The sequence below is a fragment of the Myotis lucifugus genome, unplaced genomic scaffold (genome assembly GCF_000147115.1).
Source record: "Myotis lucifugus unplaced genomic scaffold, Myoluc2.0 scaffold_101, whole genome shotgun sequence".
NCBI lineage: Eukaryota > Metazoa > Chordata > Mammalia > Chiroptera > Vespertilionidae > Myotis > Myotis lucifugus.
The window spans coordinates 990,640-1,016,585 of NW_005871149.1; the positions used below are offsets into that span (position 1 = coordinate 990,640).

A 25,946-nucleotide genomic window follows, 5' to 3' on the forward strand; every position below is an offset into this window, starting at 1 on the left:
GACTCTGAGCACTGAGACCTTCTCTGTCTCATTCACTGCTTTATCCCTCAGCACCTAAAACAGTGCCTGGCATTTTGTATTATCTCCATTTACAATGCCTACAGTCAAAGGGTGTGTGTGTATGTGTATGTGTATGTGTTTACATAATAGAAGACAACTTGTCCTTCAGTGCTCATCTCAGATATTACTACTTCAAGGAAGCTTTCCTAACCCCTTAGGTTTGTTTCCCATTTATACACTAACTAGAGGCCCGGTACACGAATTTGTGCCCAGGTGGGGTCTGGCCAGCCTGGCCCGATCGGGGCCAATTGGGCTGGGCAGGCTGGGGGGAGGGGCAGAGGGCGGTTGGCCAGCCAGCTCTGCCCCCTGGTTGAACTCCTGGTGGAGGGGACAATTTGCATATTAGCCTTTTATTATATAGGATAACACACTGTATCCCAATAAGCACAGCAATTATGTGATTACTTATTTAACATCTGTCACTCATGCTAAAGTACACTTTAGCTCCATGAGGACAGGGACTTTGTCTCTGTCATTTTTCTGTGTTATTTGTAGTGCCAAGTATAGTTCCTTACACATAGCTACTCAGTAAATAATCACTGAGATTTTGGCAAATCATTAGGAGTTGAGTGCCTGTCTGTTAAGCTTCAGAACCTTTCTTCTTTAAGGACAACAAAGGAAGTATTTCTTAATGAAATTACACAAGAGGCTCTTCCTCAACTCTATCTCAGTGCAAAATTGGCAACCTAACTATACAGTTATTCATTAACTTTAGATATACTGCTGAGGGTGTGGTTCTGAGAAAAGGAACTGAAAGTCTTCAGCAGATCTCCCAGTTCTGGACAGTAAGCTCTCAGAGCAGTCCCACATATCTGAGCACCTGTTTTTGAAGAAAGTTGGTGGGAAAGGCTCTAAGGACTCTGTGTCCCATTAGGGAACTTTGCAAGAGATAAACACACCTGCTTGTTTACCAGTGTTTCTGACTTCCCGCTGAACTGAAAATTGCTTGTTTGGTGGAAAAACAAAACTTGGCAGCAAATCTCTAAAATGAAGACACCCAAAACCTTTGAGGAGCAAACAGAATGCATCATGGACTTTCTACTCAGAGACTTATTAGGTGCACCTTCAAAGGTGACTAACCGGGACCTATGTGGTGAAGGTGAACTTGAAACAGATTCAGGTAAGGCTCCTGGCCTGCAGTGGTGATTGCAGGGCCATAGGAGAATGGAAGTATGTTTTCTTATTTCCATTTAAGTTTCAATAGGCAAACTCTAAGCTTTCAGCAATACCTGCATCTTTATTTTTGTTAATATATTTTTATTGATTTCAGAGAGGAAGGGGGAGAGAGAGAAACATCAAAGATGAGAGAGAATCATGGATCAGCTGCCTCCTGCATGCCCCCTACTGGGCATGTGCCCTGACTGGGAATCGAACCGTGACCTCCTGGTTCATAGGTTGACGCTCAACCACTGAGCCAGCCAGCTGGGCAATACCTGCATCTTCATGGAAGGGAAATGGATTCTCAGTGAAGGGAAACTTTCTGACTATTGGTGTGGACAGAACATTGAAGATGTTCTCAGGAGAAAATGATCCCCAAATTGTTTAAAATTCTGGAGAACTTTCTTCAGTGCTCAGATTCCTGGGACTTGCCCTCCCCTCAAACACTGTGACAAATGTGATTGTGGGTTGTGTTGCTCTGTTTTAGGAGAGGCTTGCTCTTTTGACGTGGCCATCATTGCTGGTCGCCTTCGGATGTTGGGGGACGAGTTCAACGGAGAACTGGAAGCTTCTGCCAGAAGTGTCATTGCAGAAACCGATCGGGGACAGGTTAACTTCCTACTGTTTTCTATTTACTGCTTTTTTCCTATTTCAGACACCCTTTTCTTACTGCTCCGGGAGTGTGACCAGAAATGTTCTGTGAGAGATTTGGGGACTTATATTTATCCAAGAGGATACAGCACGAATTTCCGATGGCCAATTCTTTAGGAGTTAAGCAAAGGCAAAGTGGTATTGAGATGAAAAGCTTTGGGCATAGGCTGGTCAGCCTTCACATTGTTAACACTGGTTTTTTGTCAAAGCTGTGCTTGGTGGCATAGAGCATATATAAGGCACTTTATTCTTTTATGCATCTGCTTTAATGCTTCTTTTTTTGGATGTGGGCACCTTTTTTCCCCCAGCAGTGACATTACATTAGGAAGGATGGGCAGTGGACAGGTTTGATGCAATGAAGGATAATGGTACAGGAGCCCACTAGGGAGTATCTGGCTCTTCAACAGAATACTGATTATTGACAGAAGCACTTGGGCTCTGTATTGGATATAAAGATAGATCATAGACAATATTCTATAATGTTGCTGATTAACATCAATAGTGATGGTTAATATGAATTCTTCACTTGCCATGTGTCAGGGGATTTTGTAAATGCTTTACACTTATTATCTCATGTAAGCCTTACACCCTTTATGAGGTATTATAGAAACTGTTGTTCAAAGCACAACCTCTCCCCATCTGCATGTAACACTGTGAGAGCAAACACCTAACCCATTTTGTTCACTGCAGTATGTACACAATCTAGAACAGTGCCTGATACATAATAGGTCCTCAGAAAGTATTTTCTGGCTTGATACCCATTTAAGCAGAAAGGAAACTGAGAACTAGGAAAAAAATTAATTGGGTTACACAGTAAGTAACTTTTTTTTTCTTTTCTTTTTTAAAATTTATTTTTCCATTACAGTTTACATTCAATATTATTTTGTAATATATTCAGGTGTATAGCATGGTGATTAGACAATTATATACTTTACAAAATGTTCCCCTCAGTATTTCCACCAACCACCTGGCATCATATATAGTTATTACGATATTATTGACTATATTCCCTATGCTGTACTTTACATCCCTAAGCAATAATTATTGAAGTTAGGATTTGAACCCAGACAGATCCCAACACCATTATGCTGTATTCTTCCTACTGAACATAGTGTGAGGAGTATATCTACTATTCATTCAGGCAGGACTAGCCTTATAGTAATAAGGCTAGTTGCTCATACTGATGCTTTCCTCGGTAGCTGAGAGCTGAATCTACTTTTAATTTTTTAATTTTAAGATTGTTTTGAAACAGCCTCAAACTCACAGAAAAGCTGCTTGTATTATACAAAGAATTTCCCTCTTAAATCATTTGAGAGTAAATAGCCAACATGATATTCCATCACCCCCTAATCCTTTTATTTTCCTTGAAGCAAGGGCATTCTCTTATATAATCACAATCTAACCATTAAAACCAGGAAATTATCATGGATACATTTTCATCTCATCCTAAGATTCCATTCAAATTTTGCCAGTTGTCCCAATGATGTCATTAATAGCAGAAAGACATAGGCCAGATTCACAGATATTGCATTAAGTTGTTATGACCTTTTAGTCTCCTTCAATCTGTAATAGCTTCTTAGTCTTTCACTGATTTTTGTGACCTTGACATTGAAGATTATGGTTCATTTATTCTGTAGAATGTCCCTTAACTTGGGTGTGGTTGATGTTTCCTCTTGAATAGATTTAGGGTATGTACCTTTGGAAAATCATAGAAGTGTTGCTGTGTTGTTGTCATTCTATTAAGTGGCACTGATTTCAATTGGTCCCATTACTAGTGGTAAATTGAATCACTCCCAATGGTGTCTGCAAGGCTTCTCCACTGTAAAGTTATTCTTTTCACCTTTGTAATTAATTGTTTTATAGGGCAGAACTTAGAAACCATGTACAAATCCCATATCTCATCAAAATTTTAATCTATTAATTTATTTTTTACATCAACATAGATTTATGAATTCCTGCTTTATTCAATGGGTTATAATCTGTTACTGTCATTGTTTATTTGAATGTTCACCTTACCCAGCTCTGGCCAGTGGGAGTCCTTTCAATCTGGACTATTTCTTTTTGGCATGTCCTTGTCATTTTCTGAGTACTTCCTTAATTTCTATCAGAAGATCTGTATTTTTCTCATCTTTATCCAGAAGTCAGCCACTCTCCAGGGAGCTCTGGTTCCTTTTCATGGAAAACGATATTTCGATATCAAGATCTAGCTACCCTTAGGTGGATGCCCTTCTCAGCTTGTTTGGGCTCTGACACCCTGCTCTGATGGCCATGCCCCCTCCCTCTACACCACATTGCAATAGATCTTGCTTGGCCCTACCTAATGGTTTTGTGTTTTGTTTTTTTATTAATCCTCACCCAAGAATATTTTTCCATTTATTTTTAGAGAGTGGAAGGGAAAGGGAAAGACAGGAAGAAACATGGATGTGAGAGAGACACATCGATTGGTTGCCTCCTGCATGCACCCCAACTAGGGCCGGGGAACCTGCAACCAAGGTACATGCCCTTGACCAGAATCAAACCCGGGACCCTTCAGTCCGCAGGCTGACACTCTATCCACTGAGCCAAACCAGCTAGGCCTACCGAATGGCTTTTGGACCAAATTTTTTTGGGAAGACTACTCTTTTTTTTTCTTACTTTGTAACTTCCCAGACTTCAATCGTTCAAACAATATGACCAGCTATACTATCATGTACTTAATAATTTTCTTTCAAAGCATTTGTCTCTCTTTCAATTATTTGGTTCATCCTATGCAATAATATCTGAAATCATGGGTTTGATGAGCTACTTCTGGTTTTTCTAATAGTCATTACAATAAATAAAATATTAAAATGAGAAAAGCCTATCCATTTACTCCCTAACATTACTTTAGATACAACCAGTGGACATTGGCTGCTCTCTGGGGAACACTTGCTTTACTAGATTATGTACCTGCAGACTCCTGCACTTTTTAGTGAAACTCCACTGATATATCCTATGTTTCTCCCCAGGTAGGAGCTGTCCTTCAGAACACAGTAAAATCTCTCAGCAAGGCCTGGTGTGCTCAGAATTCCAGCTTAGCTTATGAGAGAGCCTTTTTGGCAGTTTCAGTGAAACTGCTTGAATGTGTGAGCCGCCTAGCTCCAGAAATGGCAAGACAGGTGGCTACCCCCATGACAGATATGATCAATGGGAATGGCGCCATCCGGGAGTTCATCCAGGGCCAGGGAGGTTGGGTAAGTATGTTGGGGCCCCTGGCTTAGCTAGCCATTTGCTACTAATACCTGGGACTCCAATTTATGATTCTTTCTGTAAGTTGGAAACCAAGCAGGAAAAGGGCTCCCTACTTTGCTGAAAATGCCAGGATTGCTTTTGCCATGGAAAAGGGAAGTATTCAGAAGCCCAGCCTGTGGATGTTGGACTCCAGAGTCATGCTGCCTAAAATACTGACTGCTAACTATATAATGCAGATCTTCACTCTCTACACATTACTATAAAGTATATTGGTTGAGTTCTAGTCTCAGCCTGGCTTCCCTCTGTTAGCTGGTACATTAGTGGTGTCTGCTGGGGCGATAACTATACAAAGCGTTCTGAGCCCAGTCTTAGTCATCATTAGACCATCTGCTCTCAGAGAGCACTCCCCTTCACGGCCAGGGTCAGCGGAAGTCCCAGCAAGAGCTGCATTCCCTGGTGGAACCTCAGATCACTCCTGCTTTCCTTAGGAAGTCCCTGGTGAGCATCCCTGTGACTGTTGGCTATTCCTTGTCCTTTCTAGGAAAATCTGGAGAGCTGAAGAAGAGGCAGAGCTCTTTCCCAGCCTGAACATCTCTTCCTCTTTGACTAATCAGGTGACTGATTTCTGGCAATTAAAACAGAAACAACCAAATCAAAAACCACTTTCTTTTGGACACAACTGAACTTAGTTAGATAATTTATTTCCTATCAATAAAGTTGGGAGGAGCTTCGAGAGGTCCACAGAGATTTTGTACTTCTGTTTTGATGTGAGTTTTAATGAGGTTCTGTTGAAGCAAAGACCTCCAGACACAAAGCGGTGCCTTGTTAGCAGTGGAATTCCAGGGCAGGCTTTTGCTGGAGTTATTTGGGGGAGGAGGGAGCACACAGTAAACTATTCCTTCAGATATAGCTCTATCTTGGGTGAGAATCTTGTCTACTAATTTTGCAGCCAAGAGAGATTTTTGGTTGGGAAATCTTGTTCGTTTAAGTTGAGGATTTTCTTTTAAATTCATAGTCTCAGTTTCATGTTAATTTCATCTGAGCAGGATTATTTTATGCATTTTCAAGATTGGAAGTGAAACTAGAAGTTTGCCCTTCTATTAGAAAGGTCAAAGAAAGATAAAACAGTTGCTGCATTTTTTTCTGCCACAGAATGCTGGAAGTGCTGGCCCACATCCAGGACAGGAGGGCCATCTCACCTTAGATGAAGCTAGCTGCATGCCACATTTCAAAGTGAGGCACATGCCACTGGTGGACCTTACAAATTGCTGATTTCCAGGTCCCATCCTAGAGATTCTGCTCCTGTAAAGGGCGGGGGTGGGGGGTGGGGGCGGGGGAGGCAGTCGGAGCCTACGTTCCTACCTTTTAACCAGCTCTCCAGGTGATTTGATGTACAGATCAAATTTAAGAACTGTCACTTTAGAGCCAGGGTTGGCAAACTGTAGCCCACAGGCCCATCCAGCCTGCTTCTTCTTTTTTTTTTTTTTGTAAATAAAGTTTTATTGGAATGCGGCTACACTCACTTGTTTACATACTATCTATGACTGTTTTAGCATGGCTATGGCAGAGTTGAGTAGTTATGGCAGACACCCTATGGACCCTTAAAGCTTAAAATATATACTCTTGGCCATTTAAGTTTGCAGACCCCTGCCATAAAGCTAAATGAACATTTATCATTGAGAAATTTAAACCCTGTTGCATCAGGATAATTCCTGGCAAACACAAGTGTAAGTAAGCTAACTCTTTTTTTCAGAATTTAGTTTGAGTGTGTTAGTTCTTACATGGTCTACACTTTCTCCAGGACTTTTTGCAAATTAGAGCATTTTGTGACTCCTGACCTGTCCAGAGAGGGTATACATTCCCATGGCCCACCACAAGAGAGTGGAGGTAATTAGAAGCAAAGCATATGGTTTCTATAGTCTATATATCAGAATAGTCCTTAATAATCTCATAGATTAGCAGGCAATCATCAAGTACATAGACTTCTTCATCCAAAAGCTGTGAAACCAGGTTAGCTACCTACATGTCAGGAAGGAAAACATTGCTATATCTATTTTTGAAAAGGTGTTAATGTCTTTGGCTAAAGTTTACAGAGCTAACCACATCCCCTCTCTTCAGCCAGCCAGCTATCTATATGAAATAAAGACACAGCCCTACAAATATATTCAGACTTTTTCAAAGTAGGCTATTTCCTCTATTCTTAGATAAATCACAATAGGTTAGTAAGCCAGAAATAAGATTTCATGTTTCTCTTTAGTAGAAATTAGCTTTTTTTTTTTTTTTGCTTCCAATTGAAGATACTTTATGTATTCCTTTGTCCCTTATGTTACTATAAACTCAACATGGTAAGTTTTGTGGTTTTTGACCTCTTAAACGAAGTCACTGTTTTCACTTAGACTAATGTTCTTCTGATCATGAAATAAGATTCTTCTGTTTATGCATTTGAACTAATTCTCAGCAAGTGCAACTTCAATTAAATGATATAGAACCAGGACAGATTGGTGGTTGCCAGGGGCAGCAGATGGGGGTTTGGGGACTATTGGTGAAGGGGGTCAAAAGGTACAAACTTCCAGTTATGAGATGAAATAGTTCCAGGGATCTAATGGACAGCATGGTGACTATATTACATATTTGAAAGTTGCTAAGAGAGTAGATTTTTAAAGTTCTTACAAGCAAACCAAAAATTGTAACTATGTGAGGTGATGGATGTGTTAACTAACCTTATTGTGGTGAGCATTTCACTATATATACAAATATATCAAATCATTACATTGTATACCTTAAATTTACACAATTTTCTTTTCTCTGGAATCAATAAAAATATTTTTTTTAAAATTAGCCCAGCTGGCATGGCTCAGTGGTTGAGCATTGACCTATGAACCAGGAGGTCATGATTTGATTCCTGGTCAGGGCACATAGCCAGGTTGCGAGCTCAATCCCCACAGTGTAGAGCATGCAGGAGGTAGCTGATCAATGATTCTCTCTCATCAATGATATTTCTCTCTCTCTCCCCCTCTCCCCTCCTCTCTGAAATCAATAAAAATATATTAAAAAAGAAAAGAAAGGAATGCATTCAGGTTGTCTGATTTTCACAATTTAATTTCACCATAGATTGATTATGGTGAAATTAAGTAAGTAAGCCAATCCCTTTGTACTTTAGTTCCCACATTTAAAATAGAGATGATTTGGTAACTGATTCATAGGATTCTTGTGAGGGGTAAATGAAGCAGGGCACTCTGTAAAGGGGTTAGCCCAGTGCCTGGGCTATTGAGAGCACTGCCTAAACAGTCCGGAGCCCCTGTGACTTGGAGTTCCTGAAGTTCTAGCTCAACTTCTTTCCCTTCATTAACTCTGTTTTTCACAAAGGCAAGCCAACAGTCTATGGTTTTACCTTTCACCTTGATGTGGGTGATTTTTAAGTCTGACTGACTTCAATTTTTCCAACATCCATATCCACAAACTCTCATTCTTTATTTCTGTATATCCTTCATATTCCCATACTCTTCCTGATTGCCATCCAGCTGGCTCAAAACCTCCATCAGTTTTCCCTTCTCCCTCTCCCCAGCTCTACTCACCCAACAGGCCTTTCTCATGTATTCCTTCCATTTTGTTCTGATTCTTCCTATATGAGTTAATACCCACCTGGGCTATTGATAAAGCCTGCTAGTTAAGCTTTCATCAATCCTCCTGTCCCAGGCTTGTCCCATTCCAGTCTGTCCTATACACAGTCTGCCACCAGATCGACCAAAGCTGTGGTCCCTTTGTCCATGGTTTTATCCATTTTAGATATGCTTTTGAAATTATATATACCACTGAAGGAGATAATGAGACTTACAAAACTTTACCAGAAGGGAGCATTTATTTTTAAAAAATCAAGAAACTTTAACCAACAACAAGTGCTGGTGAGGATGTGGAGAAAAAGGAACCCTAATACACTGCTGGTGGGAATGCATCCTGATACTATGGAAGTCAGTGTGGAGTCTCCTCAAGAAATTAAAAATGGAACTGCCATTTGACCCAGTGATACCAATTCTAGAAATATATCCTAAGAAGCCTGAAACACCAATTAGAAAGAACATATGCACACCTATGTTCATAGCATCACAATTTACAATAGCTAAGATCTGGAAACAGCCCACGTACCCATCAGTAGACGGGTACATCTACACCATGGAATTTTATGCAGCAATCAAAAAGAAGGATCTCTTACCCTTTGAGACAGCCTGGAGGGACCTGGAGAATATTATGCTAAGCAAAATAAACCAGTCCAAGAAAGACAAGTATCACATGATCTCACTCATATGTGGAAACCGATGAACAAAATAGATCCAGAGACATAGAAACATGGAACAGACTGAGGAATCTCAGAGGGAAGGCGGGGTGGGTGGAAAGAGATTAACCGAAGAACTTGTATGCATATATATGCATAAACCTGGACACAGACAATAGAGTGGTGAAGGCAGGGGGTGGGGGCGGGCTAGATGGGGTCAATGGGGTGGCGGGGGGGAGCAGGACATATGTAATATTTTCAACAATAAAGATTTTTCAAAAATCAAGAAACTTTTCCCCAAAGCATTGCTTTGATTGCCATTCTCTTAAAACCTTTCATCAGAACTTTGATTAGATTAGATATGTTCATTATCTTGATTGTGGTGATGGTTTCATGAGTGCATACACACACCAACACTTACCACATTGTATACTTTGAAATGTATGGGTTATTGTATGTCAGTAATACCTCAATAAAGTTGTTAAAAAATATCCTCCAGTGGTTTTCCACTACCCATCAAATAAAGCACACTTTTCAGCCTGGGTCAAATTTCCTCCCGGGTCTGGCCTCAGCTGCCCTTTTAGGCTTATCACTCCAGACTCCTGCACATAACCAATACTCCAGTGAAACAGCCACTCACTACGCTGTCTGCCTCCCGCTGTCCTCTGTGTTTTGTATTGCTTTCTCTCAGGCTCTGTAGACAACTTGAAGACCCAACTCAAATGTCACTTCCCCCTTGAGGTTATCCAGATAACCCGAACAAGAAGTGATCTTTGCCTTCTCAAAATTTTGTTTGTACCACGTCTATGGTCTTATCACAAATGCTCTTAAATTATAGTTATTTGTGTGCTTATCTTCCTTACTAGAGTAACGGATCCTCGAATGAAAATAATTTGTTGAACACTTCTGCAGCACCCCTTTCCATTCTCTTGCATGTGTGTGGATCTCATAATGAATGAATGACCATCAAACGAAAGATGAGACTTCAAGTTTGATTATAGTTTTAATAAGATGCCAACCAAGCCTCACCAAGTATCTTGAATCTCTATTTTTTTAAAAAGGTAAATTATTTCTGTTGCAACTTGTTGGTTGACCTTTGCCTCCTGAGGATTGTATTTGTGAAACCAAAGGCAGAGTATGAGTCCCTGAGTGGTGTGTGTGGGAAACTATGAAGTTGACGGCAGCTGAACTGACACGCTTGAAGAGTCTCAGAATGCTGTAGTGATGAGAAGCAGGTTGGAAGATGGGCAGGGCACGTCCCTGCTGTGAGAACATGAGCAAAAGGCTTCAGCAGAGGTGCTTTAGAAACCTCTTCTGTTTCTCTTTACAAAAGAAGAAAGGAAGGCTAGTCTGGAAATAAAGGAGGTCATTTTTTTTTCTGTCCATTGCAGCGCTTCGAGGCTGGACTGTGTGTCTCGATAGTAGCTCCATTCCTTTTGTCATAATAGCCCTGCTGCCTGAGCAGCCACATTCAGGTAGGGCCTCTTTGCCAGGTTCCTGGACCTCCCTCTGCTCCCAGCACAGCGAAAGTGCCTAGCCAGGGACCAGCACAGACTGTGCCAGGCAAGAGGCTTGGAGTAGCTGATGCAGCGAGTGACCAAGTCAGCGGGGGCCTCTCACCAAAGCCTAAGCACATCCCTGTATGCAGCACACTTCATCCAATAGACTGCTTTCAGGTAGGCGCAAGATCGCGTTAAGCCCTATGGGTTATACAAATGCATAGAAGATACTATCATTGCCTCTGATAAACTTAAAACTACAGGGGACGTTTTGTGTGTTTTCTTTTGAATGAACTCTTAAATAAACTGGTGGGAGACAAAGAGCATGTGAAGAAACTGACAATTTCTGAATATAAATATAAAGATTTATACCAAAAGGATCCAGGCTAAGAGAAAGTCACAGTGAGATGGAGTTAGGGACAGGATTTTTTAAGAGTAACTAGGTTTTTGGCTTTCTTTTTCATCTTGGTGAACATTAGGGGGAAAGGTGAGAGGCAGCAGCAGAGCAAGGTCTATGGGTGATGTGGTTGGATAGGCGAGTGGGGACACTTGATGGGGAGGGGCTTGTGACGAGCTGAGGAATCCGGACTTATTCCCATAGACTATCAGTCAGTACTTTGGTTCTTCAGCCTTAAAGTGGAGTTTTCAGAACGTTCACCCAGCCTTCGTTACTAGTAGACACTAGAGTGGAAAATGGATAGACACGAAGGTAGCTGGGAGCTTACTGCTGGGGGAGTCCAGATCTGAAAAGGGAGTGGTGGTTAACCTGGGACTGGAAGAGGCAGCTTGAATCTAAAAGACATTGAGGAGAAAGGACCAATAGGCCTCGGTGACCAAGAGGATGTTTGCAAAGGACGGAGTGTTTCACAGAGAATACACACAGCCCATATCAAATCCATGACCCTGGGAGGGAGGGGAAGTGGCTTCCCCGGGTAAACCATGCTTCCTCATAGAGAGAGAAGGAGGTTCTCAGAAACCCATTGACTAGTTTACTAGCATCTTGTCCTCGTAATCTCCCCTGACATTCTCTTTGGTGAAAGTTTTGTTGTCATCTAATTCCCGGCCTCGGTGACACTGCTATTTCCCCTTCAAGTGGCACACTCTCCTCTTGTGGGAACAGGTGACAGTGTCATGGGCACTCCTCTGTGTTGTCATCTTCCTGCTGAGCAAGCCCCAGAGCCACAGGAGGGAGCAGTCGCGTGTTCCTCTCTCACCCTTCAGCTGCTCATTCACGACTTCACTTTCCACTGGCACTCACCCTGGATGGTTCTGATGAAGTGTTCATGCGCCTTTTACTGCATGGAATTGTTGTGTTCACTCAGGGCTCGTGCCACACTGGTTTAAATGTTTCATTGTAAATTCTGAAAAAAAATTTTAAGTACCTGCCAATCTTTGCTGCATGAATTGTTTCCCCTCCCTGTTCTTGATCTTCCCACAAGACACAAATGAGTCACCAGAATCTTCATCCAAAAGTATTATGTGCCTGTTGCCCTCCAGGACCTGCAAAAGGAAGTGTGAAAAAGTAAGCAGTTGCTTAGATTCGTTCAAAATAAAACATCTTCTTTCTTGTCTCCTTCACTTTGGTGTTTGCTTGCTTGAGTGGTCTGCTCAGGAAATGACCTTTTAGCTAAGTGGGTTTTTGAGGTTTGGTTATTTCACGATTTTCTATACCTTTTGGTTTTAGAGTTGAACGGACTCCTAAGAATTGCTGCTTGCTTGAAAAAGATCTGCAGTTCTGCTAAGACACTGTTTTCAGATCCTTATATTTTGGGTAAAAGTCTATTGAGGGCATCTAAGCATGTTTTTCTTGCTTATACCTATCTCCATTTTATCCCTCCCTAAGAAGAGAAGAAAGTTAGAGATTGTTCTGAAATACGGACTTGAGGAAAATAGGTTTAAATTTCATTTTATTAGGTATCTTCTTGTTTATTAATAGCAAAGTTCCGGTTTTGATGGAAGTGAAGGCATTCTTAGTGGGCAGATTATGAAATTGTATGTATCTCTTTTTTTGACCAAATACTGAAAGTCATTTTCCTTTTTGGATTATGCTTTGCTACTCTGCAAATAAGCAAGTTAGTTTGGAATATATTTATTTTTATCAGTAATTAAGTCCACATCTTTACTTCCTGAGATGCTTTCTTAACTCTCTAAGCATGTTTTTTCACTGTATTCTGGCTTGTTCACTCTTGTATACCCAGCCCCTCATGTAGTGTTCAGCATTTAGTGGTACTCAATAAATTTATTGAACAAATTAATTGATTTTTGTGTGTTTCTAATTTAAAAAATTATGTAGTAATTTAAGAAGAATTTTTTAAAAGCATTTTTAATCCCAACACCTACACAATTGATTCTTTTTTTACATCTTTAGTCTTCATTTAAACATGTACATAGTTTTACATAGTTTCAGTTATTGTGAACTTTAAATTTTGGCCTTTTAAAAATTGCCCCCTATTTCCAGGCTGGTGTGGCTCAGTGATTGAGCATCAACCCATGAACCAGGAGGTCACGGTCAGGGCACATGCCCAGATTTCAGGCTCAATTCCCAGTAGGGGTTGTGCAAGAGGCAGCCGATGGATGATTCACTCTCATCATCAATATTTCTGTCTCTCCCTCTCCCTTCCTCTCTGAAATCAATAAAAAAAAATAATTGAAAATTGCCCCATATTTTATATGTTTTAAAATAGCCAAATTAAACAATGCATTACTTAGAGCAGTAAGAAATTCTCTTTTAATGCTAAAGGGGATAATTTGACAAATACTACCCTAGTCTCAACAAATACTGTTGAAGAATTATGGTTCATTTTAATTTATTGTGTGGATTGGGATTGAAGTTCTTTATTGGCATCACATGATCCCTAAGCAGTATTCCTCGGCAACTGTTCCTTTCCTGTTGCAAGGCTCAGCAAAGTGGATGAAGCCTAATAGCATTCAGAATCATGATTTCCTACGGAGACTGTGAATAATGCTGCAAAACAGAAAGCATTGCTAATAACTAGAGGAAGTCCTGACAGCACATTTGTGAATTTTCTTCAGGGTTATTTCAGACTAATTTTTAAAAATGTATTTTATTGAGTTCAGAGAGGAAGGGAGAGGGAGAGATAGAAACATCAGTGATGAGAGAGAATCATTGATCAACTGCCGCCTCCACACCTCCTACTGGGGATCAGGCCAGCAACCTGGGCATATGCCCTTGACCAGAATCAAACCCAGGATCCTTCAGTCTGCAGGCCAACGTTCTTTCCACTGAGCCAAACCGGCTAGGGCCAGACTAATTTTGCTAACACATTTATGGAATTTCTGTCCTCAAACAGATGACATGCTGCTTTTGGGTTGTTCTCTCGCTCAGTGAGACGCTCTTGGGTAGGTTTGTACCCATTGAGGAGACAGTCTGAGATGTGGGAAGTTTTTCTTAGAGCAGCCTGCCTGTCAGATGGGATCAAGTGCCACACATAGAGTGTGACTTCCTAAAACAATGACTTTTTTTTTTTTTTTTTTTTTTTTTTGCAGAATATAAATGTCTTTACTAGAAATAGTTCTCAGGCTTTTTGTCCTGGAAGTCAAGCTGTTGCTAGCAAGGTAGTTGACTCGCTCTTTTCCTATTCCTTCCTAGTTCCCTTCATTACATACGGGGGATATTGTGACCAACTTCCTGTGCTCCTGGGTCCTATATAGACCAGGGCTCTTGGTCTTTATATCCAGAGTTCAACTGAGGCTCAACTGAAATCCACAACACTTCCCTTAACGGAGGCCAGCACTTGCCCAGCCCTGGGTGAGGCACCGGCTTTGTCAGGAGCAGCTGACTGCGAGAGTCTGAGGTCCGTATGGCAGACTTGAGAGTTCTGAATGGAAATGCCTTCTCGGTTAAACAGGAGTTTGCCATGGATCACACTGATGGGAAACTTTTAAAAAAACTTCTCAACGCCAGTATCTGCCTCCCTTTCTGGGTCTAACAGAACTTTGCAGAGTTCATTCAGGACATGAAGAAACAGGTGTCAACAGGGCCTTTGTGCTCACTGGGGAGAAGGGGAGAGGCAAAATCTCTGGGTGAAAAGTGTAAATTCTGCCTCTTCAGTAGGAACAAAGAGAAGGTGAATTGCACTTAAGGGCGATGGGGTGCAACACGGGGCTGGGCTGAGCAGACCACACGTTAGGTTCTGGCTAGTGTCTTGTTTGTTAAAAACTTGAGTTGCAACCAGGTTCCTTCCTTGAGGAGGAAGGCGCTAGGGCCCTGGAGTGAGGTGATGGCTTTGTTGTGTGACCACAGAGGCGGGTTACGTACTAATTTCCTCTCAGGCTTGTGATGAAGTCAGTAAACCACAGCCTTCAGCATGCTCTGCTGGATCTGTACCAGTGGCTTCCCGCCGGTGTCTTGGCCATGACTCGCGTTGGACATGCCCTCCCTTAACCCAGTTGTACATGATCTCTCTCGCCCTGCAGCATGGACGAAAGGGAAATTCTGCAGCGGTTCCTGGATGAGGCCCAGAGCAAGAAAATCAACAACGAGGAGTTTGCCAATGAATTTCTGGTGAGTCCGACGTGTGACACCCTCAGGGGAGTTACATAGACTACATACCTGACTCGGGTGGTCCAGCTCTCCCAGACCAACTTGCTCTTGGGATAGGTGACTATCGGACCTCGCAGGAGAGGAGCGGAGGAAGGCAACCTAAGAGTTTGGCTTCTCTGTGTGTTGTGTGTATTTTAATTATTCCTTCCAAAATACGGCTTTTAGTGTTTTCTTTGCTAGTTCTTGGAGTCTGACTAGGAATCTACAGCAGACATACATCATTCCAGGTGTATAAATACTAATATTAATGGAACATCTGGCATCCCCAGGTGGCTCTGTTGTAATGTGTGTTTCCAATGGAGAACTTTCATTAAGAGGCGAGAGACCAAGATGAACTTTTCATGGGACACTTTGTTAGCCTCCCCGTGGGATTTCACTGGATGACAGAGACTCTTCTAGAGCACCCACACTACTGCTGCCACATTTTCTAATTTTTCTTCTAAGACCAAAAAAGGTCGGAACATGTGTGTTTGCACTAACAGTGTTTCCTTAACCTTTTGCTTGGAGGGTGGGATGGCCAGGATGGAGAGCAGAGACAAGTGAGGGCTGTGGAAGAAGAATGAGCGTGAGGTAGCCTAGGCCCAGCAGGACTAGATTCCCCCAGGAGCCCCGCATCTCTGAGGAGCTGTGGTTATTGATGCCATGGAGCCGGCAGGCCTCACTCATCCGTAACCCAGCACAGCAGAGACATGGATGTCTGATGGTGCTCAGCATGTATTTTGGGGGACTCCCAGCTGGTGTTTCAGAGCTATCACAACTTCAAACTTTTGCTCTTCGGCTGTGGTGAAGTGGGAAAAACAAGGGAATTGAAGTACAAAACCTGAAATGAAATCGTGATTCTGTCTCCAACCAGAGGTTTGTTCCCTCAAACCTCTGCTTTCCAACTTCTCAAGTGGGGAGAAGAATTCATGTCCTACCTATCCTCACAGGGTTGTTGTGATGATTAAATATCAATAATAATCAAATATGGCCATTCATTCAGTAATATTTATTGAGCACCTACTATGTCCCAAGTTCAGTTCCAGGCACTGAGGATATAATAGTGAACAGAATAAAAATCTCTGCCCTCATGGAGCGAACATTCTGGTACCAGATAGTAGATGGGAAAGTACTCTGTAAAGTCTCTAGTGATCAGATATTATGATTGAATTATAACATATGATAATAGAAATCCCTCTGTCAGCTCTACTTGGATAATATTGCGTTGTCGTGAAATAAGTGCTCTAATTGCCACCTGCCAGGCCGTCTGAGTCCCTCTGAGTAGGGAGGGAGGTCAGGGGGAGTTGGGGCCTATGTACCTGCCCTAGACTGTGATTCCTGAGCCAAATTCACCCAATGCACAGAGGTAAAAAGTGAGCCGAGGGGGGCCAGCCTGTTTTACTTTGGTTGTGTTTTTAAAAAATAATGTAGATGATATCCCTAATATTTCACCTTTTCTTAGCTCAGTCATTGTAACCTCTCACCAAATCAGACAGTCACTTCACCTCCTATTTTCTCTGCCTCCAGCCTTGCCCCACCTTTAATCAATTTTCCGTTCAACACCAAGTGATCTTTTAATAATACAGATCTGGTCATTTTTTCCCTGCTTAGAAACCTTTTATAGATGGGTGTGTGTTTTTTTCAGCTGTTTAAAACTGTGAACTATAATGCCCATTTAGAAAAGTACATAAAATGTGTGTAAGTATAATTATAAAGCAACCACCACCCAGGTCAAGGACTAGAACATTGTCAGCCTCAGGAGACTTCTATGTATCCCTTCCCCATAGGGTTCCTCATCCCCACCCCCACCCCCACCCCCACCCCTGACCTGCCCTGCCCTAGGAATAACCACTACCCTGACTTTTACATTAATCACTTCCTTGCTTTTCTAGCTCCTGATTTAAGGACCTTGTTTTTGGGTGATTAAGTGGAACCTCACTATTCACTGACTCACGTCCTCCAGTGGAAAAACAAAGTCTTGCTTTCAGCCCCACCTAAAGGTTCAGCTGAGATACCAGAGAGATGAGCTTTGAGGGGTTGGGGGTTAGGGAGTAGTGAATGGGGCCAGATTGCTTGCTTGAAACAAAGTAAATACGGCCATTAAATTGGGGGGGGGGGCATTTCACCTGGTCATGTCCCACATCCCACCTTAATCCCTTAATGTATTCTTCCAGGATTTGGCGTTTCTGGGGTTTAAGGACTGATTCTGTGACACAAGGCCCCACAGGGTCCATGGCTTAGACTTTGTCCCCGCGACCGCTTGGCTGGCTATCTCTGTGCAGAGCACGTAGCCCTGCTGTGGCCGGAAAAGCCAGTACCATGCTGCTCAGGTCTGGTTCCTGGGGCCAAGACTAAATCCAGTAGCTTTTCTGTAGTTGAAACTGCCACTGACCACCTTGTAAGGTCCTCAGGCAGCCATTCAAACAGTTACTGAGTGCTCACTGTGTGCAAAGCATTGCGCTGGAAGCTGGCGTGGCAGTGCGGTGCTCCTGCTTTGGTGACAATGTTTCCTAAGACACTGGAGGAAGTCTTAGCGAGGCAGACATTAAACAACGGATTCCGCCATAAAATACTTAATTATAATTTGATAGTCCTGGTGGGGTGTCAAGGAAGCATCACATTCATTATCTTATTTACTATACATTAAAAAAAAACCCAATCCTATGATTTGATTATAATCTCCGAGTTACAGACTTGGAGAATGAGGCTGGAGAGGTTAAGTAATTGGTCTAAGCTCACTCAGCGTTCAGCCGTAGACATGAAATTTAACCTGGAGCTGTCATTCCAGAGCCTGTGAAATTAGTATCTTGCTTCAACCGATAGATAACATTGAGTCCCTCAGAGGGCCTACCTGACTTGAGGGTAAGTTAGTATAGTTTCTATACCCGTGTAACATCGTTTCTATATAGCAGAAACTGCAGTGTGCCGCCACACTATTGAAAATTACTTTTTAAATAAAGCCCCATTGTCGCTATTCTTATAAAATAATATCATTGTAAGTTAAAGGAAAATAAATTCATCATAGTATCAACATCCCAACAAATACAGTTTTGGGGTTTTTGTTTGTGTAGAAATTCTAGTTCTTATCCTTTGATATTATTATAAGTATAAATGCAAATTTTTTTATTCTTATTTTCGCTTAACATTACACCAATATTACCATGTTGATTAAAATCTGCATTCATGACCTCTCACACAGCAGGGTATAATGAAAAAATAATCCTAATAATAGCTAATACTTCTGTACCTGTGATGGAAACTTTCTAAGTACTTACATAGCAACTCATTTAATCCATTGAGGAAGGCACTGTTATTATTTCCACTTTATAGACAAGGAAACGGAGACACAGCGAGGTTAATTGACTCACTCAGGGTCATGCAGCTAGCACGCGGTTGAACTGAGTTTTGAGTTCAGGTCGTCTTGCTTTACCATCTGTACTTGTAACAACTTTGGAGTCGGATAAATTTGGTTTGAATTTAGGTTCTGCCTATTGTCAGCTGTGTGACCTTGAACAAAGTAATAAAAAGTGAGAACAAATAATATTCACTTTGCAGAGCTGCTGAGAAGGTACTAGAATAAATATACAAAATGCCTGACACCTAGCAGGCACCCAAATAATTAAATTACATCTCTACTGTTGGACATCTAGGCTGTTTCTAATTTTTCATGATTATTGATAATACTGCAGTAGCTATGTTTGTCCATGTGGGTTTTCCTTTCTTTTGGATTTGAGGCGAGAGCCCCCGAAGTGTTGTTACTAGGTCAAAGAATATTAGCATCTCACTGGTTAAGTATTGCCAAATGTATTTCCAAAAGAGATTTTTTAATTTGCAGTATCTGAATTTATCATCTTCTCTACCACCTTGCTAGTCTTAATTTAATAACTATAAAAAACAATATACATTTTTTACTACTTACCATATATGAGGCAATCTAAGTGGTTTACCATATATAATCTCAATCACTACCCATCCAAGAGGAAAGTATCAGCTTCATTTTACCCATACAACGGCAAAGCCAGGATTTGAAATCTTGGTCTAAAACTCTGAAACTTGAAAGTTTTCTAAGTATGAGCCTGTGGTCTTAGTTCCCTACCCTCATCCACACTCCGTTGATTCAAGTTTATCCACTGGTCTTAACTTAAAAATTGCAGCATCTAACATAGACACAGAAACGTGCTTCAAACACACATACACAACTTAACAGCTAGTAATAAAACAGGCACCCACATAAGCGCCACTAAGATCAGGAATTAGAACATTGTCCACACCCCAGAAATCCCAGGGGTGTCTTTCCAGATCCTCACTGCCCCCAACTCCCACCAGACTGGAGGTCAACACCATGCCAACATTGTTTTTGTTCTGTGTTGTCACATGGCTTCAAGACCTATTTTTATATCACGAAACAATTAGACGTTCATCTTACCGGGTTTTGAACTTTATGTAAATGAAGTCATGTTGTTTCTTTTTATGCCTTTCTTCTCTCTCCTACATTATATTTATGAAATCCATCTTTGCATATAGCCGGGCCACTCAGGGCCAGGTCAGTCTCGCCCTCCTTTCCTGCAGCCGCCCTGTTTGCTGGGGTTAGAGGCCCACGCCCCTAATTCCCTTTGCTCACACTCATGCGTTCTCAGTCCTGTGGGAGCCGAGGGAGAGATGATGCTGACCTGCAGTTGAAAGGCACTGAGGACCTACCTTGAGGAGCTCTGGAGACAGCCCAGCTCTGGTTCCCTTCTCCCAGCTAGCACAGGAGGACCGCGTTTCATTTCGCCCACTCCAAAATACAGCTTACGTGATGGCTTCTGCACAACAGTGCCGTCTTCGAAGCAAAGAGATTGTGGCCTTGTGCCTTTTTTCTTTCTTGTTCTCTTTTGAGAGTGAACTTAATTCATTTATCAGCAATTAATTGACTAGTCAGTGAGAAGAACATACCAAGGATTCAGGCCTGATTTCTAGAATTTTATGGCAAGGACCTCAGTTCTGTTTTTCTGTCTTGAAAGGAAAGGGGTAGTAGAGCCCACAAACCAAATGAGCGTACTCTTAGCTTATCAGGCCCAGGAGGGATGCTGGCCTCTTTTATTTTTTCTTTTCAATTTTAGTGTTTGGGGTTTTTTCTCAATTACAGTAAACATTCAATATTATATTAGTGTCTGGTGTACAGCATAGTGCTTAGACATTTATATAACTTAGGAACTGATCACCCCAATAAGTCTAGTACTGCCTGGCACCATACAAAACTATTACAGTATTATTGACTATATTCCCTATTCTGTATGGGCCTCTTTTATTTATTCTCTCAGCATCTCTTCCCTTCATTTCGCTCATTGGTGCTGCCTCTAGAGAGCTCACATCCCCTACTTTGTAATTTGCAGAGAAATTTACCTCCCCCCTCTGACCTATCTTCTCCCCTGACCCCAACCTGCCTCCATGGCCCTGCTTTCTCTTTTATCCCCTCTTGCTCCCCACTCTCAGAGTTTCTCCTTTTCTAGTGAGGTGCATCAGTTCTCCTGTCCCAGTTCTTCGCAGTTGTGTTCATTCTTGGGGTGTTAGAGCCTGGGGGTCTGGTGGGGAGAAAAAGAGAATTAAAAAAAGGAGGATTTCACAGTGGACTGAGCTCAAGGTAAGATATCTAGGGGTAAAAATCTTTCCCCCTTTCCAAATTCTATAGGGCTTTCCTCTGTGATGTTCCCCGAGTGTCTCACTTTGTCATCCAGCCTGATGACTCCAGGAGGATGAATGGAGTAGAGAGAAAAAGCCATCCTGTCCCACTGTTGAAAATGGCAGTCAAGGCAGCGAAACAAGCACACACACACCCTTTATCTGTAACGCTAGAGGCCCAATGCACGAAAATTCGTGATTCGTGCAAGAGTAGGCCTTCCTCCCCCTGGCTGCCGGCACTGTCTTCCCTCCAGCACCTGGGACCCGGGCTGGCCACCCACAGGCACCCGGGACCAGGGCTGGCTTCCCTCTGGCCCTGGCTTCATCAGGAAGGACGTCTGGAATGACATCCAGTCTAATTAACATATTACCCTTTTATTATTATAGATTTTACCAAATTAACTGAGGCATATCTTCTAAAAAGGGCTTTGCTTATGGCATTATCCCTGGAAAGCACTCCACACGCAAGCAAAGCAAAACAAACAGATAAGACAATGTAACAAGGAGATGCACTAGGCTCAGTTCTGGAGGTTTCTAGAAGGAACAGTTCTGAGACTTGATATCTTTTTAGCAGCACTGGAGGCAATGGTAACCTGAAAATGATCATTCTGAAGGCGCACTCGAGCAAAGAGAGCTGAGAGTATAACACGAGTGCAGATGCTTTAGAGTCACTCATGTCTGTGGCCATGTCCTTAGTTAAATTCCTAAACTTGCATGCATCTTGGTGTAAAAATATGCAGGGTAGTTATTAGTTCAGTATTTTTTCTCCTAATCCAATTCTGAAAAACCACAAGAATTCTGTGAGGGCTAAAAAAATTAATACTTGGCCGGGCTGGCATGGCTCAGTGGTTGAGCGTCCACCTATGAGCCAGAAGGTCATAGTTCAATTCCCTATCAGAGCATTAAAGAAAAAAAATTCATACTTGTTCTCCCACCTTCTAAGTTCTTCTGGCTGGTTTACCCTTTAAATTAACAGAGACACATTAACAGGAGAAAATCAAAGTTTAATACATGCGCATGGGGAATTCACATAGGCATGAAAATTCCAAAGACAGTGAGGCAACACTGGGTATATAGGACATTTTTGGACAAAGGTTAAAGGTAGAGGTTGGGGGACAAGGTATTAGATTGCAGAAGTGAGAATGTGCGATTTACAGGTAGTCAGAGAATAACACACATGGCAGGAAAATCCTTGCTAGGCAACTTAGAAACAATAGGACACAGAGGGTATCTAGCTAACAGGCCCCTGTCTGAAGCCCTCCATCTACCAGACTCAATTCAAATTAAGCTAAGGGGGACATCCTCAGATCGCACTTCCTGAAGCAGGTTGCTCTGAACCTTTTGGGCAGGAGAGGGGAGAGGGTCAAAGATTGTTTCTGAGTCTTGTTTATTAAGAAACGGCTTAAAAATCATTATCCCTGCCCTAACCGGTTTGGCTCAGTGGATAGAGCGTCGGCCTGCGGACTGAAGGGCCCCGGGTTCGATTCCGGTCAAGGGCATGTACCTTGGTTGCAGGCACATCCCCAGTAGGGAGTGTGCAGGAGGCAGCTGATCGATGTTTCTCTCTCATCGATGTTCCTAACTCTCTATCCCTCTTCCTTCCTCTCTGTAAAAAATCAATAAAATATATTTTAAAAAATCATTATCCCTAAAAGGCAGCTTCAGGGTGACAAAACTTTGGCTCCCTTCAGGGTCCAAGTGGGGAGAATCTTAAGTACCTGGCTAAGGAATATAGGCTTTTTCCTAGTAATAAGGGAGATTTACTGAAGTTGTTTTGAGCATGAGAGAGATAAAGAAAGCAATGCTTTAGTAATATTATTTTGGCATAATCATGCCTAATGGATTTCCATGGGGAAAGACAGAAAAGTGGGAGGATGAGTTAAGAAACAACTGTTAACAGTTCAACCTTGAAGGGAATGGGCCTGAATTAAAGTATGTACAGTGGGCATAGGAAGGAAGGTTGATGCAATATATTGCATAAAAAGAATCAGTTGAACTTGCTGACTGAATTAGAAGTGAGAATTTTGGGAAGGGGAACCAAAGTGACTCTCAGCTTCTAGAGTATGGCTACTTGGGATAAAGACAGTGCCATTGGCCCTGACCGGTTTGGCTCAGTGGATAGAGCATCAGCCTGCGGACTGAAGGGTCCCAGGTTCGATTCCGATCAAGGACATGTACCTTGGTTGCGGACACATCCCCAGTGGGAGGTGTGCAGGAGGCAGCCGATCGATGTTTCTCTCTCGTCGATGTTTCTAGCTCTCTATCCCTCTCCCTTCCTCTCTGTAAAAAAATTAAAAAAAAAAAAAGACAGTGCCGTTGGCATTAACAGTGGGAACAATGATGATAACTTACCCAAGTGGAAATATCTAGGACATGGGTGGGATTGAAATTTAGCAATCTAATCTCAATATATAAATTTGAGACATTCAATAGGGGTTGGGAGTATAATTCAATTTTGACCAGTTACATACAAATTTTAAAAACGTTGGTATGCCTTCTATAAGAGTATATGATATTTCTGAGTATATGTATATAGTGAGAGAAGAGCAGAAAGTTGAAGACTTAACTTGGGAATTTTGGATAATTCACAATTAAAAGATGGAAATGGACAGAGAGCCAGTAAGAGTGAGAAATAGGAAGGGGAAGTCATTTAAGAAAGAGGAGAACCAAAATAATGTCGACTAATAAGGTCCGCAGGAGGAGGAAATTTCAAGAGGGAAGTTAAGAGAATGAAAACTGAGCAAACCCTGAGGGATCTGACCATAGGAAGTAATTCATGATCTTCGTGTGACCAACTATTAGTGGGCAAATAATAACTATTTTCTGTAATTCAACCAATATTTATTAGGTATCACAGATGTTTTCCCCTTATCTTTCTCAGGTTGAGCAAGGGTTCCCAAAAGTCAGATCTATTAAAGGCGGTTTTGTCACTGGACCAGTTCTGTGTTGGGGGCTGTCCCTGCCCCCGCAGAGTCTGGGACCTCCAGGCTCTTGACTCACATAGGAAATAATTCAGAACGAGTCCAAGCGAGAGTAAAAGCAAGTTTTATTCAGGGCAAGAAAAAGAGACTAGGCCTTACTTAGGCTCCTGGAGACAGGATCAGAGGTTGAGCTGCCTGCTGCCCTTCTGGTTGCAAGTCTCACAGGACGCCACTGTGAAGGCAGCTAAAGCACACTTCCAAGTGGACGTGGGCGAGCTTGTAAGTTGCGTGCCGGCTTAGTCAGTTCTTGGGATTTTCTGTATTTCCAAGGGTGGGTTGTTTCTAAACTTTGTGGTGCCAAACTCTGACTCAGTCTTCTGATTGGGGGGTGAGGGCGTGTGTCTGTCTTATTCCTAATATGGTTCATTCCAGAAGTGTCATGACATTGGTCCCCGTCAGCTCTCCTTCCACTTGTGTCCGTTTTCATGATCAGATGGTACTATGACCTCTGGGTTGTTCTCTGGTCTATTTTTCTTCCATCTTGGATTGATCAGGTTTTAGCCAGTCCTTGTTGCTGTTGACTTCTGCGGCCAGGACTTTCCTGCAATAAACTATTTCCCTTTGATCATGTGTTGGGGTGGGGACTCTGGTGAGAGGACTTCCTCATTCCACTTGTTTGGAGTTTTCCCTAACTTCTTTCTATCCTGCCTGCTTCTTTGAATGACAGGGTGTTAAACAAAATTTGGTGCGAGGTTGTTTTATAAGAAGGTTCTAAAGAAGAACCATCATTTCCTCTGACCTGAAATTTGGGTCTACAGTATAATATTGGCAAATGGGAGTAATTTTAAGGAGTCACTTCACTATCTTACAGACTCTTGTTCAATCATATTATGCTAACTCCAGACTGACCCAGATCATAGTCTACTAACAGAATATGGTACTATTTAAAGGTCATCGTGCCGAAACCGGTTTGGCTCAGTGGATAGAGCGTCGGCCTGCGGACTCAAGGGTCCCAGGTTCGGTTCCGGTCAAGGGCATGTACCTGGGTTGCGGGCACATCCCCAGTGGGAGATGTGCAGGAGGCGGCTGGTCGATGTTGCTCTCTCATCGATGTTTCTAACTCTCTATCTCTCTCCCTTCCTCTCTGTAAAAATTCAATAAAATATATTTAAAAAAAAAAAAATAAAGGTCATCGTTTGGTTGACAGGGTGGGCTTGAAGTTTGGATCCTATATAAAAAAATAAAAAGACTGCTTTTGGGACTGAATCTTTGAAATTTAGCTATGTCTAGAGAGATTTTATTCAGCTTAAGCTCCATTTCTACTTAAAATAGCCCTGTAGTAGCTGTAAAGAAAGTAAATTAAACTTATAACAACTGACCTTTTGGGTGGTTCCCAAAGTTTGTTTTCAGAAGATGTTCACTAGTTAAATATTCACCAGTTTCACCTCTAAGTTTTAGCTATTTGTGGCTCAACTGAAGTAAGTGTGATCATTTCACTTCTCCAAATGTTACTCAACTCTCCATCTGTATGCCCTGGGGCTCTGTCACGAATGGATTCAGCCCTAGCGGATGCTAAAAGGGCCGAAATGGAATGTTTGGGTAGTGGAGAAGGAAAGTGTGGGGACTAGAAAAAATATTAATACTTCCACCTCCTAAGTTCTTATAGGCTGGGCTAATAACCAAATTAACAAAGACAGATTAACAGGAGAAAATCAAAGTTTAATACATGCGCATGAGGCATTCACACAGACATGGTAATTCCAGGAAAATTCCAAAAACAGTGAGGCAGCATTGGGTATAAGGCATTTTTGGGCAAACGAGAAAGTGGGAGGGGGAACTGGGTATTAGATTTCAGAAGTGAGAATGGGTGATTTACAGGTATTTGGCAGGAACTAGGTAACTCAGAAACCACGGGACACCGGGACACCGGGACCTACCTCCCTTGAAGCCCTCTATGTATCATACTTAATTCA

The 25,946-nt window shown here is 42.1% G+C and overlaps 3 protein-coding genes across 15 annotated transcripts in view; all 3 read left to right on the forward strand.

Moving 5' to 3' along the window:
- AP4B1 (adaptor related protein complex 4 beta 1 subunit) overlaps positions 1-4,936 on the forward strand; it is a 22,415-nt gene extending 17,479 nt beyond the window's left edge. For 7 of the 11 annotated variants that reach the window (XM_023757037.1, XM_023757036.1, XM_023757044.1 and 4 more), the window contains one exon: positions 776-926. In XM_023757037.1, coding sequence (XP_023612805.1) covers positions 776-890 — 115 coding nt within the window. In that variant the 3' untranslated portion in view covers positions 891-926. The other 4 variants (XM_023757042.1, XM_023757039.1, XM_023757038.1 and 1 more) reach the window with 4 other exon arrangements.
- On the forward strand, positions 996-6,386 carry BCL2L15 (BCL2 like 15). Of its 3 annotated transcripts, XR_002830154.1 has the most exons (5): positions 1,022-1,180; positions 1,706-1,827; positions 4,857-5,081; positions 5,621-5,693; positions 6,232-6,386. XR_002830154.1 is itself a non-coding variant. In XM_023757047.1 (4 exons), exons 1-4 carry the CDS (start codon positions 1,083-1,085, stop codon positions 5,636-5,638), a joined length of 414 nt encoding a protein of 137 aa, XP_023612815.1. In that variant the 5' UTR covers positions 996-1,082; the 3' UTR covers positions 5,639-6,386. The 3 variants fall into 3 exon arrangements, 2 of the variants coding, with proteins under 2 accessions (XP_023612815.1, XP_023612814.1); XM_023757047.1 differs by having other exon boundaries at positions 996-1,131; positions 5,621-6,386; XM_023757046.1 differs by having other exon boundaries at positions 5,621-6,386.
- Positions 6,387-15,174: 8,788 nt separating this feature from the next.
- The window catches only part of PTPN22 (protein tyrosine phosphatase, non-receptor type 22), a 43,733-nt gene continuing 32,961 nt past the window's right edge, over positions 15,175-25,946 (forward strand). The window contains exon 1 of the mRNA XM_014458959.2: positions 15,175-15,373. Coding sequence (XP_014314445.1) covers positions 15,287-15,373 — 87 coding nt within the window. The 5' untranslated portion in view covers positions 15,175-15,286. The remainder of the gene's footprint in view (positions 15,374-25,946) is intronic.

Bases quoted from the DNA above. Each gene is read 5' to 3' on its own strand.
- BCL2L15 (XM_023757046.1), top strand. From the start codon at position 1,048: ATGAAGACACCCAAAACCTTTGAGGAGCAAACAGAATGCATCATGGAC. The intron at 1,181-1,705 runs GTAAGGCTCCTG...GCTCTGTTTTAG, and splicing joins TGAACTTGAAACAGATTCAG to GAGAGGCTTGCTCTTTTGAC. The intron at 1,828-4,856 runs GTTAACTTCCTA...GTTTCTCCCCAG, and splicing joins CAGAAACCGATCGGGGACAG to GTAGGAGCTGTCCTTCAGAA.